This window comes from Thermomyces dupontii (assembly GCF_041956625.1).
Source record: "Thermomyces dupontii strain NRRL 2155 unplaced genomic scaffold VTN31scaffold_1, whole genome shotgun sequence".
NCBI classification, from domain to species: Eukaryota; Fungi; Ascomycota; class Eurotiomycetes; order Eurotiales; family Trichocomaceae; genus Thermomyces; species Thermomyces dupontii.
In genome coordinates, this window is record NW_027192307.1 from 1,222,150 (window position 1) to 1,242,037 (window position 19,888).

Consider the following 19,888-nt stretch of genomic DNA (forward strand, 5'->3'; position numbering starts at 1 on the left):
CACTGTGCGCCGATCAAACAGGCCAGCTCCAGTGCAGGAATTTGCTGCGACGCGATCTGCGACACAGGGGGTTTCTGCCGCTGTCGGGTTGGACGGTGACCAGCAAAGCTTCAGTTCTCAAATCGATGACTTGAGGCGGCCGTCATGTTTGCCTAAGGCATTAATCGTCTAAAACAGTAATCACCACGCCCCAAGTTGTAATGCGCACACGACTCGCTCTCTCTCTCTTCTCTCTCGCCCTCCAATTCAGTGCTTCATCCCAAGAAGAGAGGGATCGCAGATCCAGAAGATCAATCCTCACTCCACCGCACTCCTCATCAATCTCACCATCCCACGTCCCTCTGCCGTTCTCCCATCTCATCTGCCGGCCCATCTCGATCCTCCTCCCGAAGCTTGGCTGGTGCTTCCCCGTCTCCACCCGCTCTCGTCCAGAGAGAGAGAGTCTAAACTCCCGCCTCTCAGCCTCGCATAGTTATTGCCTTCTACTCTTGAGCTCCCTCAGACCGATCTTTTCCTCCCTCCTCCGACTTCTCGCTCATTTTCTCGTCTGGCAGCGTGCCTCCTTCTTCCCCCGATCTCAATCTTACCCTCCCGGTTTCGCGCAGACGAACTGAGGAGGTCATTCTCTCCGCCCTCCCTTCCTCCAATCTACCAGTCTACTTCTGGGCGGTTTGTTGCCACATTAAACGTCCAAAACAGAAAACAAAACTTCCCGGTGATTGCAGTGTCGTTGTTTGACAGGTTCTGACAGTGTGGCGTGGACTGAACACAAGATCCCTCGCCCCCCACGTCCAGAGGCTTCCCAGATTCTCTCTTGTCCATGGCGTCAACCATTAAATCGGCCTCCACCAACGGTGCCCCGGGCAATACGTTGTACGCGACTCAGAACACCCGTCAACCCCTGCGACCCAATGTAAAGGGTGCGGACAACGTGCGACGATCATCGGGTGGCCCCGTCGATGCGGGCCAAAGGTATGTATCCTTCAGGTCCTCTACCAATCGATTCTGACGACGTTGGCCAAATCGCCGTTCGCGGATGCTGATTCTCTTGCTGAATCCAGGCGCTCCAATTCCCAGAAAGCGTGGACGCAAGGCACAAATCCCATCACCCAGAAACCCACGCCATACCCTGAGCAGAACGGAAGCGCCCCTTCGACCGGCCCGAAACAAATGACTGCGGAATCCAATACCCCCAGTCACCATGCTCACAATCGTCTCGTCTTCTTGATGACATCGTTCATTGTAAGTGGCTCTGTCGGGGGGCAGAAGGGGAAGCCAGTCGCCGTTTCGCGGCGAAGCTGATCGTTGCCTAGGGCGCAACCGCCACAGTCACCACCAGACATGGAGAACAGTTCAGCGGCATCTTCTCCTCCTCCACACTGGAGCCCACTGACACAACCGTGACACTTAAGATGGTCCAGCGAATCTCGCCCCAGGCAGAGACTCGCTCGAATGGACTGAGTGACACCGCGAGCCCCTTCTTGGGATCTCCTCCAGACCATAGCATGATATTCGATATGAAGGAAGTTGCCGATATTGCCATGGCGGACGTGTCCACTTCCGGTGTAACCACCAAAGATACCAACGGTCTGGAGCTACACATCAGATCCCCCTCATCTCTACGGGAAGCATGACTGACTTTGAGCATAGGCACTTCGGCTGGTTTCCGGACAGACGCGGATATCGCGGGCGGCATGGCCGTTCGGGAGCGACCACTAGAACGCTGGGTACCGCCAGAGGACGTCAAGGACCTTGGCGGCGAGCTTGAGGACACAAAGCATGTGGGCCCTTGGGATCAATTCAAAGAGAACGAGAAACGTTTCGGTATCAAGGTCACCGACCATGACATGGTGTTGAGAAATTACACCACCGAGCTCCCGTCCAGCAACGACCCTGATTTCGAGAAGAAGCGAGCGGAGGCCGCCCGGATTGCTCGAGAGATCGAAAGTGCCCAGACCGACAACCCGCATATCAAGGAAGAGCGCGGCCAAGTCCCCGAAGGGGACGGTCATGACGAGGAAGAGAAATACAGCGGGGTCCGCCGTGATCAGACTGCTTTTCCTCCTCTCCCGTCCGGCCAACCGAACAAGTACCTGCCACCCGCGCGTCGAGCGCAGCAGACGTCGGCGGCGACGACGACGACGACGAGTCAGCCTCCGGATGACCCCGCCATCATCTCTGCGCAACGGACAAAACCGGAAGCACCAAAAACAGAGCCCAAGGATGCCGCTCAGCCCAAGTCGGAGCCTCAGGAGAAGGTCAGGCCTCCGGCCACGACGCAACCGGCCGCTTCGACCACGGTGGCTCCCAGTAAGATCGGAATTCCCAAGCGCACCGGCGCGGAGAATGCAACTTCGAGTGTGGAAACAGAAGTCTTGGATCAATTCCGGCAATTTGCCAACAGCGAGAAACAAAGGGTGCAAGAGCGCCGCCGCAACCAGGCTTCTCACGATCGCACAGTCAAGCTGAACGAGCTGATGAAATTCTCCCAAAACTTCAAACTGGCAACCCCCGTGCCCAAGGACCTGGTTCCCATCCTGGCCAAGGATCCTAGTAAGCAGGAACAGATCATTGAGCGTGCGCAACGGCAGGCAGAAGAGAGGGCGGCTGCCAAGGCTGCCGCTCAGGCGCAGGCCCAGAAAGCTCAGGCTCAAGCCAAACAGGTCACTCCGGCTCAGTCCCAGAGCCCGTCGCAATCGCAGCCGCCGTCGTCTGATCAGAAGCCGGCGACAACACGCGGAACCGCTGCTCCAGCAACAACGAGCACGGCACCGTCGTCGGTTTCTACCGATCGTTCGACCTTCACTCGCGGACGCCAGCCGTATATCCCTGGCCCACGGCCCAACCAGAACTTCCATCCCGGCCGTGTGGGCACATTGAGTCATCGTCTAGCAGACAACCTCCGCCAACAGAAAGTTAACATGGGGGCTATCCCTCCTCCATTACCGCTGCAAGATGTTCGCGTTCCGCCCATGGCCGCCCCGAACGATCAGTCTGCCGTCCCCAGCCCAAGCAAATCACACACCCCTACGTCCACATCGTCTACAAAGCTTAACGTCAAGGCCATGGAGTTCAAGCCGAACCCCACCGCAAGCTCGTTTACCCCTGGCGTGGGCCTGGTCGGTGCCAGTCCCCAACTTAGCTCTCGAGGCCGATCGGTGTCTCGGACAGCGACTCCGTCCGCATTCTTTGGCAACAAGAAGCCCGTGCCCGCGTCTGAGCGGCCGTCGGTGAATGACCTTTTCAGCCCGCTCGACCGGTTGAAGAAGGAAGCCGAGGAGCAAAAGGACAAAGACTACAGTTTCAATCGGGGGATCCCTCCGTCGTATCGCACAGGGCCGACCTGGGACCTTGGGCAGGAGGGGCAGAACGTCTCGTATGCTGATATGTTCCGGACTCCTCCGCTGTCGATCTCTCCACAGGGCCGGCCGGCGTCGCATCCGAATCTCCCGCCCCATCAATCCCCACTTCCCTATCATATGCCACAAGGCAGTCAGACCCTCCCGAGCACTGGACCAGCGCATGGACCACACCATCTCCAGCCGCAGCAACATCCCGGGTCTCACTTCGATGACCATCACCACCGGGTACAAATGTCCGCCTCTACCTCGCAGATGTTCTCTTCACCGCGACTTCAGCAGAGCCATATGGCGTATCCTTCGCCGATGCCACCGCACGCGCAGCTCGCCTATGGTCAACCTGTCCCGCAGTTCTACGTCAACCAAGGCGGACCCAGTCCGGGACACATGCGGCCGTATCCTGGTGGACCGCAGTACGTGAATCCTCCGAATGGCATGGGCGCCCCTATGATGGTCCAGCAACCGTCCAGCGGACCCTACATTGGAGTCCCGCAAGCCATGGCTGCGCCGTACAATCCGCAGATGCCGATGTACTCTCCGACCCCTGGGCATGCGTTCCCGCAGCATGGCGCACCACCTCCGCAGCCACACAGTGGATACCCGAGTCCCGGTCGGGGTGCGCCGATGATGATGCATCAGGGATCTCAGCCGAGTCAGCCGCCGATGATGTTCATGAACCCCGGCCAGCCCGGACAGCCGATGTACGGGCCGCAGCAGGGCCAAGGTTTGTTCACCTATTAATTGTCTCATTCAACACTGCTCGATGCTGACGTGATCGGTTCCAGTCCCTCTCGGACGGGGTGGCTATCCACAGCAGCCTCACTACTCATCCAGTCCCCATCAGCCCCAGCATTATGCTCCGCACCAGCCTCGGGGACCCGGTAATAATTACGGCCCACCGCCGCAAGCGCCTCCTGCAAACTCACAGCCGTCGCCGTCCGCGGGCTCCGGGCAGCACGGATCGGAAAACAATGAGGATGCCAAATAAATCCGGCTTATCAGATCAGCCCATGACACGATCCAGCCCGCGTTTTTGGCGATGGCGCCGTCAGCGACCGGGTCGATTCGCCGGCCCTATTGCTTTGGGCTGACGGGTTTCTCCGTCGATGCAACCGGGTAACCTCTGGGCCGGCATGCAAAACGCGAACGTCGCACTTGGTCCCCATGGCCGTTTGGATGGGATATGAGGAATCCACCCTGAAGGCGGCATTGCCCCACTGTTTTTTTCTGTTCATTTTTCGCTGCACTCTTGCCGTCACGACGCATTGTCGGATGGAGTATTTGTTGCTGATGCCTTGCTATCGTGGTGTGACAAAGGGGTAATCTAAGAGAGCCTTTGATGGACGGTCCTTGTGTTCGGCTTGGTGCTGTACTGTTTATGCAGAAGGCGAGACTTGGGCTGTGACGGACGGGATGGCATAGCGATACGCTAGCATGAATTAAAAGCCTTGCTATCCATTTGCTAAACGGATTGTACAAGCTCTATCGTTTCTGTTCGAGGGCAGTGCGTATGGAGTCATGAGGATGTAGTAAGCTAAGGTCTTTCGGTAGAGGTATGTAGTCATGACCTGATGACTGTTCCAACCTGCCCGAGACGGCATTGATGAGGGAATGATCTCTGAACTTTGGCAATGCGTCCACTTTCTTGAGGCTATATGTATCTGAGGATGACTACTACCTAGTACATTGTACTATTTCCCCGTCGAATCCGATTTGTGCAGAGTGTCTGTGTTCCGGGGACGCACACACACACACACACACACACGATACTGCAATTAGACGAAGAGGTAGCTGCCAAAATGATGGATTGTTAATCCGATAGTAAGTAGTTACTTGCTCATACATTTCTGCCAACTAACCTCCCAACTGACTGAAGTTGGAGTTGTAGACCTGGCATACCAGTCAGTACAATAGCAAAGGCTTGGATATGGTGCTCGCGGTTTTCAAATTTCCGACTACACTTTCGTCTTACCTACTCGTGATACTATTTTAGGCCTTTCAGTCTTCATTTGAAGGTAAGGTAGTTACGGATTAGGATTTGATTCAACCTACAAAGGAAGATACTACACCTAGTAGTATTGTCCACACCGGATTTCAGAGAGTTCTGCTCGGGCGAGACAAGCATTCATATCAAGACTCGACCCTGCGCATCGTGCATGCAGTTTAGTGCTGGCCCCGGATTGGTCGCTGCATCTGGCCAACTCTGCACGTTAGGTCACTCCATCTGCGGCTCTGCCAATCAATCAGCGCTGCTGGGCCGAACCATTTCGTCGATCTGAAGGGGACTTCTCTCTGCTTCCCTGCAGGGCCCGGAACCAAAGGGATGGAACTGATTCGCTTATCCCGGGTCCGTGGACTCCGCGCACAACTTCCCTGCCGTCAAGGTTATTCGGTGGACTTTGGTCGCTGATTTAGGCCCTCTTGACGGGATTTGTGCGAGTTGGCTGAGTCCGCCCTTCGACAGGGTCCAGTCTGTCTCGCGCAACAAGCTTTCGTGTGCGCAGATCAAAACATTGCTATGATTCATCGGTCATTGTAACGGGGACAAATCTCTCCATGATGATTGAGTGCAAGCCTAGGGTTAGAACATCTGGAGCCTCTGGAGTAGGAGTACTTCTCGTAGGGAGTAGCATCTCCTGAACTCGGGCGTCCGGAGTCAGGGGTCTCAGCAGTCGCTATGTGCGTGTAGAAGCGGTCATAGACGCGCATACCATCAGTGCCAGTGTGTGTGGTTATGTTTCGATGTCCTTCGGCGAAGCTGCGCTGACGAACGAAGGATACTACCTATGACTCAGCCATGAAAGAGGGAAAGCCGGAAAGGCCTCCGCTTCGCAACAGACAGCAGCCGGGCGGCTTTAGTCGTAGTAGCGGGGTATTTAAAGGGCGATCAAAAGGCTCGTTGACAGCATCTTCGGCAAAGTTCTCCGCTGGTGGAGATGGAAACCCATTCAGCTAGAGGACACGTTCACTTCGCCGTGTCTTTTGGAAGGGACATGATTTCCGTCGGCCGAGAGTCACTTCTGGAACAGCTCCTTGCAACTGCACCTCCCAATGTGGAGGCAGAAGACTGTCAGAGAGCTGCCATTGTCGGTTTGGGAGGCGTTGGGAAGGCACACATTGCTCTCGAGGTTGCCTATCGAATCCGCGAGAAGCCCCCCCCCGACTGCTCCATCTTTTGGGTTTACTCCCATCAAATTCATAGAGACGCCTACAGAAGCATCGGCGAGGTAACGGCTAACGACTACAAAGCGGATGTGGAGCGGCTTGTCAAGAGGACTCCGGGCCGTGAAAGCGCAGGCAGTTGGCTCATGATTGTTGACATCGCCGACAGTTCGAACCTTGCAAGTCTTGCTCGCCATTTCCTGTCCGGTCGGAAAGCCTCCCTGTTACTCTCGTCATGGAACCGCGGGCTTATACTGCAGGTTGGTGTTCCAGCGTTCAAAGTGTTCGATATCGAGGGCATGAGCGAGAATGAGGGTTTGAAGTTTTTGATGAGGGATTTGACAAAATGTCAGATGAGCAATCGAGACGATATAGCAGAGCTTCTCGACTTTGTGGGTTACCTGCCTCTCGCCATCGGGCAAGCTTCCACATTAATGGCCAATGATCAGATCCCGTCGACACAGTACCTCAAGTGGAGTGGATTTCCTCTGGTCGGACGCTTGGAGTATCAGATGGACATCACACGCCTGAGTCCTCCTGACATCTAATGTCTTGTAGATACAGGTGGATTCCAGAAACACAGTCCCGTCAACACACCTGGCCTGCAGCAGTAGACGACAAGCAGTTATCGTCCATGGTTATGGGTCGAAGCGAATGTGCCAGCATGCAGTGTTCCTCCATGAATCACAGCTCCATCGCTTCATTCGGAATGTATGATGGGGAATCATCTCAGGGTCAAACTCGCGTTGTTAGAGAGCTTTTTCCGGTCACGACTCAGAACCAAGCATCGATAACGGTCAAAGTCAACGGGAGAGTTGACGTCCCTCATCAGCCCCGCAGGGGTCTTTTGATGCCTGAGGCAGAAACAGATGACCACTTTGATTGGGCCTCGGAACGGACCGAGGCCCAATGTCTCCTCATTAGATAAGCAAACTTTACTCGCGATGATGTGATCCATGGCCCACTGAAAAGGTGAAGAAAATCTCACCAGGAAAACGGATCCAACAATGAACACAGGCAGGATAATCATACACTTCCCGACCCGCGCGCGACGCAATGCCAATGGCCTTTCCAAGTCCCCGTCCACCGCTGGCGGAAACCCTTCCCCCCGTGATCCTGGGCACGGCGACGTTCAATGCGCAGTACAACCCGGACCCCTATGCGCTGCCGACGACGGCGCTGATCCACGAAGCACTCCGCAGCGGCATCCGCGCGTTCGACACGTCGCCATACTACGGTCCCTCGGAGACGCTGCTGGGCGACGCGTTGGCCACACCTGAAATCCGCGCCGAGTTCCCACGTGAGTCGTACCGGTTGCTGACAAAGGCCGGGCGCATCGGCCTCGAGAGCTTTGACTATTCTCCTGCATGGATCCGGCGGTCGGTACGACGCAGCCTGCGGCGGCTGCGCACCGAGTACCTCGACGTGGTGTACTGCCATGACGTGGAGTTTGTGTCACCGCAGGAAGTGGTCGAGGCGGTGCGGGAGCTGCGCCGACTCCGCGACAGGGACGGAATCGTCCGCTACATTGGCATCTCCGGGTACCCCGTCGACGTACTGTGCGAGCTGGCGGAGCGCGTGGTGCGCGAAACGGGCGAGCCGCTTGACGCCGTCATGTCGTATGCGCACTGCACGGTGCAGAACGCGCGGCTGCCGGACCCCGCCGTCCTGCAGCGCCTCGTCAACGCCGGTGTCGGCGTCGTCCCCAATGCCTCACCGCTCGGCATGGGCCTGCTCCGCTGCCAGGGACCCCCCGTCGGCGGCCATGGCGATTGGCACCCGGCTCCGGATGGCCTGCGGGCGGCGGTTCGCCGGGCCGCCGAGACGCTCCTCCACCGCGGTCGCGAGGACGACGGCAGCAACCGGCTCGAAGTGGTCGCCATCCGATACGCGCTGTCCCGATGGCTCCGCGACGGGACGCCGATGGGCGTCATCATGGATGCCACCACCACCACCACCATCGGTGGCCGACAACGACAACGCCGCCTTGGCGTTAATGTCCTCGGCGTCAGCAACCTCGCCGAGCTCCGCGAATGTCTCCGCGTCTTCCAAGAGGTCCTTGACGATCACCTGGCCGCCACCACCGAGCAGGAGCCTGCGAAGGAAACACCCCGTGCAGCACACTTCCGCGCTCTCGCCGACTGCGTCCGCGCGGAACTCTCCCCGGAATGGATCGATTATGCTTGGCCGAGTCCGCCGCCGGGGTTCGTCAATACTCTCCCGCCGGAGCATCAGCGGGATCTCGAGGGAGAACAAGAAACTAACTCGACGACAACCCCTCGGGAAAAAAAAGCCAATGGTAACCATGTGGTGACGGTTCGGGAGATTTCCTCGGACAATGCTGTATTATGATTTTGTGTCTTTCTGCCCTGTTTCAAATGCTGTGTACATATATGAGTGATGATGTCCTTGCGATTGAATGTAGAGAAACCTGGGTTCTTTCCTCTCCAAAAAATCGCATATAGCGACTCCTTGATGAGAAAAGGAGGGAAAAAGAGAAAAAAAAAAGGGAGAAACGGGCGTCTATCGCGGAACATCAAAGAAGTGAATGGACCCCGAATGCCTCGTTTCTCCATGGCCTTGAGTTAGACCTTTGATTATTTGAAACCTGTTGTTAGTATATCTCTCGCCGAATAGAAAAGGCAGCAGGAAAGGATGATTTGTAAGTATGATCGTTTGTCACTGTTATTCTGTCTCGGTTAAGAAGGTACCTAGGTAGGTAGTACCGGTAGTTCCCTCCCCTTCGCGAAGGAAGAAAGCGAGGGAAATAAGAAAAATAGGATACATCATGATTGTCAACAACACCAGACACCACACGCGAGTCTCAAAACGCCGCCGGGAAAAAAAAAAAGAATAAAGGGAGGGGTATCATGTAAGAACAACAACAAACCGGGGACCTGCGCCGGAGGATGCGTTTCAAACGAGCTAAAACGGTTAATCGTTCATTTCTTGGCCGTTTTCGCCCGCTTTTTCACGCTCTTCGGGATTTTCTTTGGCTTTTTGTTGCTCCCGTTTACCTGCGCGAGAGGCGGGCTATTGGAAGGGCCAAGTGAAGGCACAAGCGCGGGCGCAGGATCGTCGTTGAACAGTTGCGCGCCGTTGAGTAGGCGCCGGTGCTGCTCGAACTGGGGCTCCTGCTCGAATAGAGCGCGCAGGTGAGCCCGCTGCTGCACATATGCGTCGTAGCAGCCCGGGATGATGGCCGAGAGGAAGTGCGCGTCCCGGTCCGTCGGTGGGACCGACGATTTGGCAAGCGACACGGCTCGTTCCCTCAGCGCCTCGTACGCCTCAGAGAAGCACTCGAAGATAAGGGGCACCTCCTTCGACCCCCCGGAGATGTCGTTGCTAGGGTTGTTGGGATCCTCGATCGCAAGGCGTTTTCGGTCGCTGTTCCCGAAGACCAACTACTTCGAAATTAGGCTTCTTTTTTATTTTTATTTTTTTTTTTTTTTTGCGAGGGGACAAAATGGTGAAAAGGTTTGGTATTGCCCACCTTGTTGAAAAACCCCGGTGGGTTCATCCGGATCCCCACCGACGAGTAGTCAAACTTGTTCCCGTAAAAATCGAAAAAGTCCATCAGTATGCTACCCAGATTCGTTCCAGCCCCGTTCTCCCTTTGCGGCATGTGCTGCAGCAGGCTGACGACCAGGCAGATGATAGAGTATCCACCCAGTCCGCCGTGGACCACCTCGTTCAGCCCTCGTATCAGCAGGAACTGCTTGATCACGGCGACGATGATCGGCGTGACCGGATACTCCTTCTTCCACTTTTCAAACGTCTTGTTGGCGATCACTCCGCTGTCGTTGTCAAACGATAGATCGATCCGCAACCCAGTCAGTCGGTCGACAAACTTCAGAATCGGAACCTTGGCGTGGGCGATCGTCTCGACCGAGTTCGGCACGGCAAACCCGGACGACCTGATGAACGCTGCAAAGGCGTAGATCTGGCTCTTGCGGTCCAAAAACACCTTCCTCCCTGTTCGAATGAACGTCGAAGACATCAAGACGAGATCCATATCCGCCATTGGAAGATACAGGCCAGATGCAAAGGAGCCAAACGCATGGATTTCGGCGCCATAGTAGCGACCGTCAATGACTGACTGAAGCCGCCGAACGAGATCCCTGCGGAGAATCTCCTCGTATGGGCGCGGCTTCACCCAGTTGTAAAACGCGAGAATCTCATTATGAAGTCTGCAAAACTCAGAACTGCGCCCAGCACCGCTCACGGAAAAAGAAGCGCCTTACCTCGTTCCAACATGCAGTGTCGGCACCATCAGCTTTAGCCAGGGAGCCGGGTCGTCCTCTGGCCCGGCCCTCCACTGACTGACAATTTCTCCATTGACGTGCCCCGTGGATCTGCCTGTCCGGATCGAAAACCCCTTCAGTTCGTCATCGTAGGTTCGTTTCCGGTTCGCCTTCGGACCCGTCGGTGCACCTTCAGGTGGCTGATAGTCCTCCTCGTTGAAATCCAGGGAGATGAAGTCCTCATTCGTTGTGACCTCATCCTTCTTTGTGGTCTTGGCGGTTGCCAGCCGCGCCTTTCGAATCAACTTGACGAAATCCGGACGCTTGGTTCGCGACTCATCGGGCGGTGGAAGCACCGTGTACGGGTCCGGGTTTGACCACTTGGGAGGCTCCGAAGGGGCCGGCGCAGCAGACCGCTGCCTCTTGCGCGGACGCGATTCGTTACCATCGTCGCCGCTGCCACTCTCCGAGTCAGAAACGTCCATGTCCGCCTCATCGGTGTCGGTCAGCTCCAGCTCGTCCAGGTGAGCAAACTTGGGCGCAGCATCCTCGGCACCTCCGAGGAACTCTGGCGTTTTCTCGCGCTCCTGCGCCAGCAGCGGCCGCTCCGACGTGGGACGAAACCGAAACGTGAATTTGTGTTCGGGCCGCGACCGCTTGTCGTCGTTGCGGCCCTTGTCCGCGCCTCGGAATTGGTAAGGAGGCATGATGGACGCGCGTAGACAGGACGAAATCCTGTTTCGACTCATGCAGAGATTAATCGACTCTTGTCTGTGCAGCGCGATGCGCTAATCCAAATAAGAAAGGCGGTCTACGATATAGGTAACTAGTTAATACCTAACTAATTGATAAGTGGCTTATCTAATCGCCTATCGTTGGACTCTGCATCAGCAGTCCAAGATCAACGTCTCCACGACTCCGGCAGCTTTTACAACCCGGAAATGTGCTCAGTCCACCGGGAATCGTTTCAGGCGATTTGATTCTCTGCCAATCCGCTGGCAAAGACCCCGCACAATGCCAACGGTGGCATTCTAACACGGCATCACGGCACTGGTCCCTTGAGTGGATTCAGTTCATGTCACGGTCCAATGTGCGATCATGTCCCGTTAATATTATCTCAGGCCTGAGAGCATACTCTACTAAGTAGTCACCGGCTTTGAGCCTTGGCTATGTACTCCGTGCCTTGGCATGCAGCCACGGTTTGAGACTACAACAATGGGGATCTCAGCGATGGGGAAGCGAGATGAATCAGATCGTTGACGTACGAGGATTGTCGGGAACTCGGGATGCATTGTCAGCCTGCGCAGGATATGGAGTACATTGCCTTGGTGCCACTCGAGCCAGCATACTTAGCATTATTCATTGCGAGACAAGTACAGTATCACTAAGGTCACTTTGTGATCGCATCAATCCTGCCTTGTCCGCTCCGACTTTCAAGCGGCCAAGGCGTCAAGCCATTCCGTGTCTCTATCCACTGCGCGGAACTCGGATAGCTTTGATTGCTTGCAAGGGCACATCGCTTATCATTGAACGTTGTCGCTTGCGCGTAAAAATCTAGGTTCACCGTCGCCCAAATCTCGTACTATGCTCCGTCGGATAAAATAGGAGTTGGCATGAGAAACATCGTCCAAGTGATCGCAGGCATGCGCTGTCAGTGCTTTCTCTAGTGCCACAGAATGAGCGAATTTTGCGCATATCTGCACCAAGATGGAGCAGCAGGAGAGACGTGTCTGTCATGTTTACCCCCTCGCTACTGGACGATGAGGTTTGGACAATTGGATAGTCGTACCATTTGAACCAACCGGCGGCTCCAGAGTTTAGACATCCAGCCTTAAAGCGCCCAGAGAGCCAATCAGTGTGAAGTCCATCATGGTGGGCATCCATTCATCGGTGAACCTATCACTCGCAGGATCTGGAGAAAAGAAAGAAAAGAAAGAAACGGGAATCAGAACATCAGATAAGTTAGATCCACCCGCGAGTATAAAATCAGGAGGGCCCCCCGATCCTGCCCGGTTACATCCAAGTCAAAATCAATCAAATCAATCCCTCTCTCCGAAAGCGAGTCAAGACCTCACAACGAAAAAGAGAGTTCGCCGTCATTTCGAAAAGAAAACCACTTCCATCAAACGTCAAAATGGGTATGTGTCTCTTCATCTAATCCGGAACGGGTGTCGCCGTACCCCGCCCCCGCCTCATTCATGGACCAGGCTGACCTTGTTCCCTCCAGGTGGTTGCTCTTGCAGCTGCGGTTCTGCCTGCCAGTGCCCTTCGGGCTCGTGCACCTGCGTATGTATTCTGCTGCTCGTTCTCTTGAGTTGATGGTCTTTCTAACGGTATGTTAGAAATAGGTTAAATCCCGGCTCTGACTGGGTATGCCCTCGTTCTTGAGTCATGATGATCTTGGCGGGAGGGGCATCGTTCTGTGCTTTTTGTATTGTCGTGAAGAATATGTGAGCTTGTTTGAGGCAGTCAATCCAGTCAAACTCCTTTGAACTTGGGTATTGGATGCCTTCGTCGTAGTTCGTAGTCGACTTGTTTGCCTTGGAGCCAGTACACACGTACTATATCCCACTGTAAAGTGGTGCCCTTATCCTGGACAATATCCAAGCGAGGCCGTGGAATGTTCAGAGAATCAGAAGGGAAGATCATACTCGTCTGCTCAATGTGACAATGTTGAAAAGCAAAAGCAAAAACTCGGGGGAAGGAAGAATCGATCAGGTTGCAAAGAGCCGTCTATTATCTACAGACCACGTCCAGCCTGCCATTTATCCGATTTACCCAATGGGCGTCAAAATGAGGACCTTCTGGATGCCATATACAAATAGTAGTGCTACACTGATACGCCTCGCACTCTCTCGTCTTCATCGTCGCAACTTTGCAAAAAGACCAGTCCATGTGCCAGCAATACCGACGATAGCAATATCACCCTCCATCCATTTCAAATCCGCCCAACAACCCCGCACCAGGATGACATGGCATGTGCAGACTCCAGACACAGTCCAGTCATGAGACTCCTCCAGAACAAGAAGTCGGACCATGGCGATCGACTAGGGAATCTCTTGTCCTCTCTTCTTCGCCGCTCGCAGGGAAAGTATAGTTCCGCTCCGGCCCGTGCGCTTACTGCGCTCTGCAGATAAAAATCCGGTGCTGTCCTATCAGCTCTACTCTGGCCTATCACGGACCAGGCTAAAACCAACACCGGCCTTGTTCTCAAGCTTCTCCTCCACGCGAGCTGCATGACCCCAGGGAAAAGACAGCAGGTCATTGGATCGAAGTACGATTGCGCGCGCGGGACGTGTCTATGCCACGGGCAGGTTTTGAGATGGGACTGGAAATTAGCATGATCCAAGCATCAACTCATGGAGACTTTTCTTCGATCTAGTACGCGGGGCTGCATGATGGCTATTCAAGGCTCTATACCCAAGGTTGTTTAGCTGCGTCTTGGTCGTTGGCCAAGGGAAGGAGGTGGTGGGTTGCGACTGCCGTCTAGGGAGCAGTGAGGGCTATATAAACCCCGTTCGCACCAGGTCCTGGACTTTTTTTCCTTCCCTCCTTCAATCAACCACAGTCAAGCACTCAAGGAAAGCTCCGACCCGTCAATCATCTGCTGCATACAAACTACCGTCCTACCAGTCCAAGTCCTCTGACTCCAAACCATCATCCATCATGTCGCCCTGTGAGTGCAGCTGCTGCTCCGGAGACTGCAACGCCTGCTCCTGCGGCGATTGCTCGGTAGGTTGCCGCTGTCTCTGCGGAAGACAAATGTGCTGATCTGGTCGTAGCATTAAACAATTGCCCAACATCGGGCTGCTACGGCAATGGTCATGATTAATGGCTTGGCTAGGATTGGAGGAATGATCATGGGGGGTTTCTTTTTGCCTGGACATAGTCATGATTGAATGATGTTTTCTCATCTTCATATTCCATGCATTGTAGACTGGCGTAAAATCACAGCTCGTCCTTGTATCCCTCGTCCTGCGAGCCCTTCGTAGTAGTGGTATCGTCGCACGCCACTGGACTGGTCACCACCATCGAGTATATACACTTCTCGTCCTCGGTCACCTTGAGGATCTCGTTCTCCTCGGCGCACTCCAGGATCACTGTTGTCGACCGCGCCGGCCCGTTCCAGCACCGCTGGCCCGAGGAGTACACCAGCGCAAGCTTCGAGACTGTTTGCACCTCTCCCGCCTCGTTGACGTCGTCGACCTGGACTGTCTTGATCGCCTCAAAGCGGCCCATGTTGATCGTGCCGCCGCCCTTCTTGGGGATTTGCTTCGTCTGGGACAGGAAGCAGTGCTCGTACGTGTACTCACCCGAGTCCCGCCGGATGCACACGTCCTTGAGCGGCCGGAACACGCCCTGCGCGCCGTACTCCTGGCCGAGGTCCTCGCGGTGGGTCTCGATCGACTGCCGCGTGCGCTCCACCTGCGCCTTCTCTGCGTCGAGCGCCTCGCGCGCTTTGGTCACTGCGGTGGATTCGCCGGCAGCGTCAGGTTCGCCGCGTGACAGGATGTTGCTGCTGACGAGGAGGTCGCGTAAGAAGGTGAACTTGTCTTCGAGGACCTCCACCAATGAGGGCGGCAGGTATGCCAGCAATTTGAGGACTGCTCAAATTATTAGCAAAGAAAAAAAAAAAAAAAACCGCTTCTCCTGGACTGAAGGGTCTACGAACCGAAACTAGCCTCGCCCTCGTCCTGATTCTCCCAATGCTCCCAATCAATCCCGAAGTTGGGACCATCCGCCTGCGCAATCTCGTCCAGGTTGCGGTCCCGCTCCGCGTCCTGGGAATAATCCCCTGCCGTGCCACGGGCCGCGTAGTCTTCCCACCGGCGCACAGCACGCTTGACGCCCTCATCGTTGAAGTTGGGGTTGTACTCCTCCTTGAACTTGGACAGGATCTCCTCCAGCTCCTTGACGCGCGCACGGCTCTCATCCCGCTGTTCGCGCACGGTTGCGAGCGCCTCCCGAAGTTCATTCACCCGGTTCCTAGCCAGCCCGGCCAAGGCACCCACCTTGCCCTTGCCCTTGCCCTGGGCTGCCTTGCGGCGCTCTTCTCGCACAATCTTCTCGAGATCCGCCTCCAGGGCGCGCACCTTGTTTTCTTGCGCCGCGGCCTCTACCTCCAAATCCGCAATGCGATCCTCAATCTCCTTGGTCAGCCGGCCCGCCTCGGCCACCAGCTCCTTCTTCTTCCTCAGCGCCGCGGTCAGGGACTTTTGTCTTTGCTCTTCCATTTTCCGCCACTCCTTGCCAATCTCTTTGCAACGGTTCTCGCATTTGATGCCCCCGACGCGTGCCCACTCATCACTTCCATCGCAGCAAATGTCGTAGTCGCATACTCCGTCGTTGACCCGGTTGAATGCAATATACGCCGGCCGATGGCCCTTGTTCGGGCAGTAGAAACCGGGCAGAGCGGGAGTGCGGTCAGCGCCTTCGCCCGCCGGGTGATCCGATGATGTCCACGGCGATAGCCGCGACAGATGGGAACACGCCGACGTGCCGGGCTCGTCACTTCCGTCCGGGCAGTCGCAGTAGTCGTCATTGACGGCGGAGAAGGGGATCTTGATAGACGGATTGGAAATGCAGGTGAATGTCTCGGGGTCATTATAATACTTGGCGACTTTCTCCCCGTCAGCATCGTTCACTCATGTTCGTTCAATGCTGCTTCCAAGCATTCATAAAATTGAAGCATTGGGTGTTCTACTTACACTGCGGTCCGACACCTCTGGGACAGGACGAGCGGTCACTCGACGCCGCCCACGCCGCTATCGGGCAGGACGCTATGCCCAGTAACAAAAGCAAGTCTCGTCGCGCTCTCATTCTGATGTGAACACCTGGCAGCACCAGCCCCGGTCACTGCGCAATTCCCAGCAAGAGATCCGGACACCTGTCGGCTTTGGAGAGCTCCCTCTAACTAGTGGGTCTTGCTTAGTCATCACATAATCCCCGTTTACCTAGCTATCAGAACTGTCATATCTGATCGCTATCAGATCGCGCAGTTACGCCGAAGTACGACTGGACGTGGGCAAAGATCTGAGACTCTAATCATGGGAAATGACGGTGGAAGGTAAGTAAGATTTTGTCATTATCAGGACAATACTAACTCGCCATAGCATCCCCACTCGCCGGGAACTCGTCCGCGAAGCCGCGCGCGCGCCCTCCACGACACAGCTGAAAGAAGCCCAGCGCGAGCAACTTGCGCACCACTGGACGACCTGTCCGCTCTCGCACAAGCCGCTGCAGCGACCCGTTGTGTCAGACGCGGTCGGCAACCTCTACAACAAGGACGCGATCCTTAAATTCCTGCTGCAGATCGATTCGCATGACACCGGTGGCGAGGGCGTCATCAGCTCGCGCGCGGACTGCGAGGAGATTTTGCAGGGCCGCGTTAAGAGCCTGCGGGATGTCGTCGAGCTTAAGTTCGAGCTAGATATCGATAATGTGACTCCGGGAGAGAGTAACAGTGGAGGTGCCACTGGGACCAGTAGGAAGCGCAGTGTGGGTGTCGCCGCCACGGCGGAGCGCGAGAAATGGATCTGCCCCGTGACGGCGAAGGAGCTGGGCCCGCAGACCAAGGCGGTTTATGTGGTGCCCTGCGGCCATGTGTTTGCCGAGGAGGCGATCCGAGAGATGAACGCGAAGGAGTGTCTACAGGTACGTCACATACCCAAAATGGCCTTGGCGTTAAAACAAAACTGACGAGCATCAGTGCAACGAACCCTACACGGAAGACAATATCATCCCCATCCTCCCCGTCCGCGAGGACGAGAAAGCGCGCCTCATTGCACGCGCCCGGAACCTGGCCGAGCAGGGCCTCACACATAGTCTAAAGAAAGCGCCAAGTTCAAAAAAGCGAAAGAAGCACGAATCCTCAACCGAGAACTCAACAGCAACAAAATCCTCGACATTATCATCATCATCTTCTTCTTCCTCAGGAATTAAGAATTCCGCCACGGCGGCACTCACCGCCAAAGTCCTCGAGGAGAATCAGCGAAAGAAGCATCGAAGCGATAATCTGGAGACGTTATTCCACAAGGATCGTGATCGGCATGAGGTTAAAGCGCATAGCACAGATTTTATGACGAGAGGGTATACATTAGCGACGGGGGCGAAGAAGTGATTGCTTTTTACATCTTTTTTTTTTCTCGGGTTGCGATAAATGGGTATGGCGTTGGTTTTGTGTTTACCTTTTGTGTACATATGTATCTGGAACGGATGTCATGAATTCAATCTTACAAAGTCTTTCTATAATACACGATTTTAAACAGAAAGAGCTGTTTACTCAAATCAGGCCCCTTTCGCGCAAGGCCTCGCCGATCAGCTTCCGCCGTCCGACCTCCTCGTCCTCATGCGCCTTGGTCCGCCGTTTGGCGTAGATCTTGACGTTTGGCAGCTCCTTGAGCGATTCATTCTCCTGGAGTTGGAGGGCGGTCTTTTTCTTCTTCGGAGCCTGGAGCATCTTCTCGACGAGCTCCACCGCATGCTGTACGGATTGAATGCCTCGAATGTGGACGTCGGGGATATGATAGCCCGTTACTTGGGCAAAACGTTTGAGGAACTATTGAATATGTTAGCGATGTCTGATGATGAACAAAGGCGGAGGACTACATACCGCAAACTTAATGTTTATATCCTCGAGGGAGATGTTCAGGTAGCCCTGCTCCGCCGGCGCAACGGCGTGCTCTGTAAAGCGAGGCGTCGGGATGAATTCCTCTTCCTGGGGTTGTTGGGTGTCGAGCGGCTCCTCGACCAGATCGGCAGCTGAAGCCTCCTGGGGGATCTTCGCCTCCTGCGCCTGGCCCGAAGTTTGAGCATTGCTCTCCGTAGCAGCCTCCTCTGGAGGAGCCTCCTGGCCTAGCTGTGCAAAAACATAGTGCAGAGTCTCCTTGGTCTTGTCATCGGGGTATACAATGCGGTCTCTCAGATTCCCGCTCTCGGCGGTCGGCTTGATCGTGCACCCCGTAATCATCTCCAGAACAGTAGGATCATGCTCAACGACCTCGCAGACGTCGGTCAGCGACTTGTTGAGGTCATGCAGCAGACACAGCTCGACCGCAGTCTGGTGAGCGGCGATGTGCACATGGGCACTCGTCTTGACTTTGTCGGAGGAGAGGAAGCTTCAGCAAGAATCAGCAAATGCTATCACTCTAACTCCCCGAAATTGGGAAGAATATTCATTACCCATGATATTGATCCGCCTCCCCCGGCGGGTAATCAGACCACCACCCTTCATGCCCGACTCGCTCCAGACCTTCCCACGTAGTCGCAGGCACATACTCATTGACCGCCTCCGCAGCAGCCTGGTCCTCCGCAGCCGCTGCCTCAACATCCCTGGACGCCGCCGTGTCGCGGGAAATCTCAAGGGCTTCATCGCCCTTGAGCAGGCCGCGCTTCTTCAACGCCCGCTCGATCGCACCCTCCCCGCCATACGGATCCTTTAGTCCAGGCGGGTTCTCCGTGCCCCAGATCCGACGCCGAACGCGTTCCGTAAACGGCGTGTTTGTGCTGGCATACCGGCGCGATGATGCTGCTGATTGCTGTTGCTGCTGTTGCGCCAGCACGGATCGCGGAAGAATGCCGTGCCTGCAGGTCGAGCAGATGTACAGATTCCTGCACAGCGATGTGGAGGAACCCTCCAATGGCTGCGCAAGCCGTACTGGCGGCCGCATTGTCGCTGTTGGCGGGCGTTTTTCAACCCTGAACGGAGCCGATGGTCTTTGCAAAGTTTCAACCAAGTTGTCCTGAAGTGGTAAGGTGTGATGCTAGTCACGTGACTTAGATGCAAGGATTTCACGTGATTTCAGTAACTACCTTGACCTATCATCCGACACCAGGCGGAACACTTCAGCGGAGCTCGCGTGCCATGGACGATCTAAGCCCTATATACGGCCATAGTACTGGGAGAGTTAACACATGGACGTCCCAGTATGTAATACTTAGGTGACGGAGTTGATCACAATCAAGGGTTCTTCATCCTGAGCCAACTGCCAACCTCTTGCGTCTTGGGACTTTGAAGGAACATTCACATACTCCGACTGTTGTAAGTACTACAGTCTGACACCCCGTTGAAGGAGGTATCGTCACCCGCAGACTCGACTCAACCCCTGCTCGGAACTGCGGCCT

At 55.4% G+C, this 19,888-nt stretch overlaps 8 protein-coding genes across 8 annotated transcripts; 5 read left to right on the top strand and 3 right to left on the bottom strand.

Moving 5' to 3' along the window:
• Positions 1-820: 820 nt before the first annotated feature.
• Positions 821-4,347, top strand: VTN31DRAFT_463 (uncharacterized protein; the record flags this gene model as incomplete). Its single annotated transcript, XM_069405039.1, has 5 exons — positions 821-972; positions 1,062-1,242; positions 1,314-1,587; positions 1,651-4,083; positions 4,145-4,347. The coding sequence occupies 5 exons, from the start codon at positions 821-823 to the stop codon at positions 4,345-4,347; spliced, it is 3,243 nt and encodes a 1,080-aa protein (XP_069263319.1).
• Positions 4,348-6,352: 2,005 nt separating this feature from the next.
• On the top strand, positions 6,353-7,069 carry VTN31DRAFT_464 (uncharacterized protein; the record flags this gene model as incomplete). Its single annotated transcript, XM_069405050.1, has 1 exon — positions 6,353-7,069. One exon carries the CDS (start codon positions 6,353-6,355, stop codon positions 7,067-7,069), a length of 717 nt encoding a protein of 238 aa, XP_069263320.1.
• A 508-nt stretch (positions 7,070-7,577) lies between these two features.
• VTN31DRAFT_465 (uncharacterized protein) lies at positions 7,578-8,873 on the top strand (the record flags this gene model as incomplete). The annotated part of the gene is made up of 1 exon (XM_069405061.1): positions 7,578-8,873. One exon carries the CDS (start codon positions 7,578-7,580, stop codon positions 8,871-8,873), a length of 1,296 nt encoding a protein of 431 aa, XP_069263321.1.
• Positions 8,874-9,463: 590 nt separating this feature from the next.
• Positions 9,464-11,472, bottom strand: VTN31DRAFT_466 (uncharacterized protein; the record flags this gene model as incomplete). Its single annotated transcript, XM_069405072.1, has 3 exons — positions 9,464-9,925; positions 10,015-10,711; positions 10,766-11,472. The coding sequence occupies 3 exons, from the start codon at positions 11,470-11,472 to the stop codon at positions 9,464-9,466; spliced, it is 1,866 nt and encodes a 621-aa protein (XP_069263322.1).
• Positions 11,473-12,634: 1,162 nt separating this feature from the next.
• Positions 12,635-13,118, top strand: VTN31DRAFT_467 (uncharacterized protein; the record flags this gene model as incomplete). Its single annotated transcript, XM_069405083.1, has 3 exons — positions 12,635-12,903; positions 12,993-13,051; positions 13,108-13,118. The coding sequence occupies 3 exons, from the start codon at positions 12,635-12,637 to the stop codon at positions 13,116-13,118; spliced, it is 339 nt and encodes a 112-aa protein (XP_069263323.1).
• Positions 13,119-14,713: 1,595 nt separating this feature from the next.
• Positions 14,714-16,585, bottom strand: VTN31DRAFT_468 (uncharacterized protein; the record flags this gene model as incomplete). Its single annotated transcript, XM_069405094.1, has 3 exons — positions 14,714-15,369; positions 15,438-16,385; positions 16,474-16,585. The coding sequence occupies 3 exons, from the start codon at positions 16,583-16,585 to the stop codon at positions 14,714-14,716; spliced, it is 1,716 nt and encodes a 571-aa protein (XP_069263324.1).
• Positions 16,586-16,812: 227 nt separating this feature from the next.
• VTN31DRAFT_469 (uncharacterized protein) lies at positions 16,813-17,885 on the top strand (the record flags this gene model as incomplete). The annotated part of the gene is made up of 3 exons (XM_069405105.1): positions 16,813-16,832; positions 16,879-17,419; positions 17,475-17,885. 3 exons carry the CDS (start codon positions 16,813-16,815, stop codon positions 17,883-17,885), a joined length of 972 nt encoding a protein of 323 aa, XP_069263325.1.
• A 162-nt stretch (positions 17,886-18,047) lies between these two features.
• Positions 18,048-19,434, bottom strand: VTN31DRAFT_470 (uncharacterized protein; the record flags this gene model as incomplete). The annotated part of the gene is made up of 3 exons (XM_069405117.1): positions 18,048-18,323; positions 18,378-18,882; positions 18,947-19,434. The coding sequence occupies 3 exons, from the start codon at positions 19,432-19,434 to the stop codon at positions 18,048-18,050; spliced, it is 1,269 nt and encodes a 422-aa protein (XP_069263326.1).
• Positions 19,435-19,888: the final 454 nt, after the last annotated feature.